General features: G+C 47.6%; 1 protein-coding gene across 2 annotated transcripts; it reads left to right on the top strand.

Moving 5' to 3' along the window:
- The first annotated feature begins 1517 nt into the window (after nucleotides 1–1517).
- LOC123043880 (30S ribosomal protein S9, mitochondrial) lies at nucleotides 1518–4954 on the top strand. 2 transcript variants are annotated; one of them, XM_044466472.1, is made up of 5 exons: nucleotides 1518–2311; nucleotides 3098–3538; nucleotides 4096–4176; nucleotides 4304–4402; nucleotides 4477–4954. In XM_044466472.1, exons 1-4 carry the CDS (start codon nucleotides 1591–1593, stop codon nucleotides 4393–4395), a joined length of 1335 nt encoding a protein of 444 aa, XP_044322407.1. In that variant the 5' UTR covers nucleotides 1518–1590; the 3' UTR covers nucleotides 4396–4402; nucleotides 4477–4954. The 2 variants fall into 2 exon arrangements, with proteins under 2 accessions (XP_044322407.1, XP_044322406.1); XM_044466471.1 differs by having other exon boundaries at nucleotides 1519–2311; nucleotides 4304–4398.
- The last annotated feature ends 1091 nt before the right edge of the window (nucleotides 4955–6045 follow it).

Consider the following 6045-nt stretch of genomic DNA (forward strand, 5'->3'; position numbering starts at 1 on the left):
GACGACGGCCCGGTGCACCACTACTAAGCGAGCCCAAGGTAGGTGGCTGCGTTTAATACGACCTCGGGCAATGGTTGGGCGACTGACAGGTTGGCCGCAGTGGACACTGAGCGGACACGCGACGCGCCTGTCTCGTGTCCGCGTGGAGTCAAACCGGATGCAAATTTGGGACTGAAATGTGTCCAGCCGAACACTGAGCGGATGCTTTTTGGGTTTGGGCCGGCGCGTTGGGCCATTGTTTTGTTCTGTTCTGACGCAAACGGACACGCGCAGATCATTTGGGCCGCCGGAGTTGCTCTTAGGTGGCAGCGGCTGCTAGAGGAGAGACTTCCAACTTCCAAGTTTTTTTTGAATTAACCACATATATATTCATTAGACAAACGTATTACAAAGAGTACCTATGTGATCATTACAAAGAGACATGCATAGATGTCTTACAATATCGCACCAAAGACTTCACAACAAATTAAACTAGAATTTCACTTCGGCAGAATTTGGTGCCACACCAAAACGTCGCCCACCATCGTCCTCCTCCGTCACCGAGGCAACGTTAAAGAAAGATGGGAACTGTCATCATACCAAGATCTGGAGGAACACCTTTGCATACAAGGATGCTTTTCGAGTCGATGAACCGGACCACCGCAAGCAACGAGAGCGAGGCTTTGTGGCACGTCGGCCGGGGTTCTTTCCCGTGTCCGCTAGATCTCAGTGCCTTCAACTTCATCTGACGCGATCGAAGAAGAGGAACGTCGCTGCATGCCGCCATCTACGCCCCCCACGTCAAGACATCAAAACACAATAGCAATAGCCGACACCAACACCACCGTGGGGAGTGTCATGTGCTGATCATCAGACACAAATCTTACCGGATCTGAAGACCGACAAGAAAACAGAGCCACCCGCTCCCTGGCTCTGCCCATTAAAACATCACCAAAATAGAGGAAGAACAGAAACAAATTATTTCGACGCGGTGCCATCTTCATCATTGATGCAGCACCTATGAAAACAAACTACCTTTTTGAATTTTTGTAACTCTATTGTATAGAAAGCAGTTTCACTTCTTCCTGGTTGGATAGCTTAACACTAGGTGCACATTGCATCTTGTGGAGATAGAATGGATATGTCTATGTAAACACCCTATTTATATAGATATATGAAAATGCAGTAGGGTTTTTCGCCCTACTGTCAAGTTTCTCAAAAAAAAAAAAAAACTACGCCTATACCTCTACCAGAGAGAAACTGGAATGGTCCCCGCCCGCTCCCGTCACAGGAGCGGCAGACGGAGACGGACGAGGACCCAGCGCGTCGCCGGTGTCGAGGAAGCGGCAGGAAAGTCGCCTCCTGATTGCCGCTGTTGCGTGTGCTTGGAAGTTGGAATGCACGATCCTTTCATTTGCTTGAAGCCTTCAAGTTTTTTTCTCCATGAAAACTGCAGCAGCGAAAAGTACGTTTTCACGTTGGTGTTACGTAAAGCTGCGGAGAGGACGTTCGCCCAGAGTAAGCTGATACAAGAAAACTAAAATCAGTTATGCCGCTAAAACCCTAGTGTACCACTCCAAGAATGGTCGCCGCCCCCCTCCGCGCACCACCATGCTGCTCCGCCGCCTCCTCCACCCCTCCCACCACCTCCGGCGCGGCCTCCAGACCCTGACCACGACCACCAACGCCGCCGCCGCCGCGCCCTCGGCCCCGCATCCTCTCTCCGCCCCTCTCCCATTTCGCCGCCTCCCCGCCCGCCTCCTCTCGCCGCGGCTCCTCTCCACCTCCGGCGGCGACGACGACACCAGAAGACCGTGGGCCTTCACGCAGGACTCCGGAGATCCAGACCCCTTCGCCGATGTGGACCCCGCCGCCGCCGTCCCCGGCGAAGCGCCGCTAGGGTCGAGCGCCGTCGTCGAGGACCCGTGGTCGAAGGACTTCCGCGCGGAGGACAGCGACAAGGCCGACGTGTTCGAGGAGATCTACAAGGATGCGGCCGCGGCAGCGCCTACCGCGAGGAAGGCGGCCCTGGCCGAGCCGTGGGCGTGGGATTTGGAGGGTGAGAAAGACGATCCGTTCGCCGCGAGAAAGGATGCGGCCGCGGCAGCGCGGCCTACCGCGAGAAAGGCGGCCCCGGCCGAGCCGTGGACGTGGGATATGGAGGATGAGAAAGACGATCCCTTCGCCGCGGCTGTGCTTGATGTGGGGGTCGAGGGGATCGCGGATGAGGGTGCCCAGATCGAGGAGCTCGTTGATGGGAAAGAAGAAGATGCGGAGCGTCAGCGGCAGGAGGACAAGGCGAGGGAGCAGCAGCTGATGGAGACTCTCAAAGGTGATCTAGAAATGCATATTATGTATATGTGCAGTTTGATTTCTCAGTACTCTGGTAACTAAATTGGGGTGCATGTGGTTCTGTTTATTGGTGCCGGATTAGTTAGGTGACTCTGCATATGGTTGTGTTTATGCGTGCACAATTAGTTAAAAGTAATTGACTGAATGCTGAAGTTGAAGATATAGGATCACAATCGTAATCATACTGGGTTCCTGCACTTGAACTGAAAGCTGCAAATACCATTTTACCGATATTCTTCTTTCTAGAGATGGGCCTGTGGACTGGGAACTTGTCAAGGCATGCCACATTTGCATATGGTTTAGGATGGCATTGGTTTCAATGCTTCTTAAGGTTAACTTGGGATCAAGTTTGATGTAAATGTTTGTCCCCAGTAGTGCTTGCCTGATGAGGCCATTCATTCATGTTGTAAACTGCCCATATGGGTGACTAGTTTATTTGCCACTTCTAATGATCATGAATTCATAGTGTTTGTTGTGCCTCTGCATGAGCGATTGGAGTACATCGTATGACCTTAGCTGCTGCGTGTGATGATTTTACAGATTTTTATTCTGGTTTGAGTAAGACTGTATGTGGGGATCAACAGTGCATGCTGATATAAGTAACACAGTGATAACTAGGGGTGCAATCGGCATCCTGCTTGTCCCAGAAACTTATCAATTAGCTCGTCACTTGCCTAAAATTAACACTACATTTGTATAATGGTATTGTCCGCTAGCCCGCCCCACTTGCATCCCTAGTGATAACAAAAGTTGTCCCTGGTTGCAGGTCCTGATCGTGCATTTGGGGATCTCATTTCTGCCTCTGGGATTACGGAGGAGATGATTGACAGTTTGATCCTCTTGAAGGATGCCAGGGGAATACCAGGATTGCCTCCTCTAAGTGAAATACAAGATAGAGCTATCCAGAAAATGAATGCAACATCAAGCAGGGCAGAAGTAGAACGCCAAATGCAAGAGGAAATTGCCAAGGCACGTGTGAGACAAGTTGATGAGAAAGGAAGGGCTTATGGTACAGGTAAAAGGAAGTGCAGCATTGCCCGTGTTTGGATTCAGCCTGGTGATGGCAAGTTTGTTGTCAATGACAAGCAATTTGATGCTTACTTCCCAATTCTGGACCATCGAGCTGATCTTCTTCGGCCATTTACTGTGACCAAGACGTTGGGGCTTTGGGACGTAGCTTGTACTGTGAAAGGTGGTGGTGTCTCAGGTCAGTTTCAAAACTTCAATGATCTTCTACAGGCAAGGCATATCCATTGTCATGTCAATATGAAAATGGTATTTTTACAATCATGTTAGAAGTAGTTATGCTGGATTTTATATGGATGCGCTCAGCACATGGTAGCATATGCATGTACTAATCCACGAGTTTTATGTACTGAAATGGGTCACATACTCATGCATAAACTAAGATATGCATGCTTGTGCAAAATTGCATCTTCACATGACACGTCAATATGCTATGACTGTGGCATGCATTCAACAATTTAAATCTATGTATGTATGTCTAGTTATGATTGGGTTCCAGGAGAAGTATTACATCTTTACAATTAATTTGTAGTAGAACCTAAAAGCTTAATCATGGAGTATATATTTCTTCATGCTGTTTCCAAGGATCCTAGAACTTGAAATATGGTTGCAAGTGTAGGTATAGAAGAACCAGTGTTCAACAATTCAACTCCGGTGCTGGACCCTTCCCCCTTCAACTGTTGTACTTTCTGTTGCACTCAAACTCTTCGAAATCGGGTTCCTTTTCTCTAAGTGCAGGTCAAGTTGGAGCTGTGCGCCTAGGAATCAGCAGAGCCTTGCAGAACTGGGAACCAGGACTACGCCCATATCTCAAAGCAGGTAAAAGCAGAATTAGAAACCAGGACTGCATTGCTAGGCTGAGAGAGTGTTGTAGCAATTGCTGTCCTTTCACATCCGCTCATGGTCTTCCAAAGTTACTGATGTCAGTCGTTTTTGCCCCAAACAGCTGGATACTTGACCAGAGATTCGCGTGTGGTCGAAAGGAAGAAGCCTGGAAAGGCAAAGGCAAGGAAGAGCTTCCAATGGGTCAAGCGTTAACAGGCAGGTCTGCCACTTTTTTTTGCACCTTGTCAATCAGAGACGGTGTCTGACTCTGTTCTCGTAATCGTGATGCTTCAGGTCAAAATTACCGTGCCTCTGGTGGCAGGTCCTCTGCTCTTTGTTGTGGATTTTCTAGTGAGCAGAGATCTGCATTCGCATTGGATGTGCTGTCACTTCGACGGAAGGCCCTTCCAAGCTTTGTACTCGGATATTCCAGTTTGCATCGGTCATGGAGTTCCTGAGACACCAAATATTCTGTGTTTTTTATGCTGATACAGCAAATTGATCAGGAAAAATGTCATTTTGACCCAAGATGCAGAAGATACTTAGCCATGAGCTGTTGCCTCCGAATAAAACCGGGCCGCCAACAATGTTCCTTTTCTCTATTCAGTTTCTTACAGGGGGATGACATGGCTGTATGTCAAATTAACGCAGCCGTTTTATTGTTAGCTAGTTCCATACTGTATTTCTCCTTCATGTTTGTCCATGCGTGCTGCACATGGATGATTTTTTTTTATGTTTACTTGATCTTCTCAATGTCACGGACCACTATAAACTCTTATAGTTCAAATTTGAACTAAAACCCCGACACTTATTTTGGGGCGGGGGGAGTAGCATAAAGATGTATTTGGAGCTGCCTGTTGCCGCGAAAAGGCCGATCGAGCAGTTTCCCGACCTGCATGTTTTTTTTGGAGCGCTCCAGAAAAGCTGCTGCGTGAGAGCCGCTTTTTGGAGTGGTATCAAAAACACTTACATTAGACGATTACTCCTTCGAAATACACCATAGCTGCTGATACGTAAGTAGAGTACGTAACATCTGAAATCAGGTTCATATACTACCACTTAAAATTTACTCGTACAAAAATATCCACTTCACAACTCCCTCTGTACCTAAATATATGGTGCTGGAGTAGCTGAACTCCAGAGACATATATTTCGGTACAGAAGGAGTAGAAATTAAGTAATGGTCATGTAAACTGCTGCCGAGACACCAAGGACTACAGCAGCACCACATGCAGCGTCCACCATTTTAAGTTGCTTGCTAAGCCTTCTATAATATTCGGCATCAGACCTGCACATGAAAAAGCAATTGTGTTAGGTAAGCCTTTCAATAAAGATTTTTTAAATTTTTGGGTATAATAATATTAATGTAAATAGGACTATCTAAGAGAAACTCTAGCGCTAGATTCGTTAAAGAAATCAAGGTTTGCCTGTAAAAAAGAAGGGAATGTTGCTTTGGTAGAAGACAGTGACAAGCGAGCCGCACCGGCAAGTTAAGCACGATCGGTCTCAGCAAGCTCAGACTGAGATACATGAAATACTAGTATACATGTATGTGCAAATGCACGCATTGGCTTCCCATTGGTGCATTACACAACCGCCAGCTCAAAACTCCGTCCCAAATCCCTCTGCGATGACGTGATTAGTATGCGCGCTACTGATGCTTATGGACGGGCTGCCAAGGCGGCTGAGACAGCCAGCTACGTACACGGTTGGACAACAACAGCAGCAAACATGTGGATTTTTCCAGCATTGACATCTGTGGCTGGTTCTAGAGAACAACAGTAGCTTGGCTGGTACTGATTATCTGTCGATGGTTCCGGAGAACAACAGTAAAAACTGGTACACTATATAGTAGTGTGTGTA

The sequence above is a fragment of the Triticum aestivum genome, chromosome 2B, assembly GCF_018294505.1.
Source record: "Triticum aestivum cultivar Chinese Spring chromosome 2B, IWGSC CS RefSeq v2.1, whole genome shotgun sequence".
NCBI classification, from domain to species: Eukaryota; Viridiplantae; Streptophyta; class Magnoliopsida; order Poales; family Poaceae; genus Triticum; species Triticum aestivum.

Bases quoted from the DNA above. Each gene is read 5' to 3' on its own strand.
- LOC123043880 (XM_044466472.1), top strand. From the start codon at position 1,591: ATGCTGCTCCGCCGCCTCCTCCACCCCTCCCACCACCTCCGGCGCGGC. The intron at 2,312-3,097 runs GTGATCTAGAAA...CCCTGGTTGCAG, and splicing joins GCTGATGGAGACTCTCAAAG to GTCCTGATCGTGCATTTGGG. The intron at 3,539-4,095 runs GTCAGTTTCAAA...CTCTAAGTGCAG, and splicing joins GAAAGGTGGTGGTGTCTCAG to GTCAAGTTGGAGCTGTGCGC.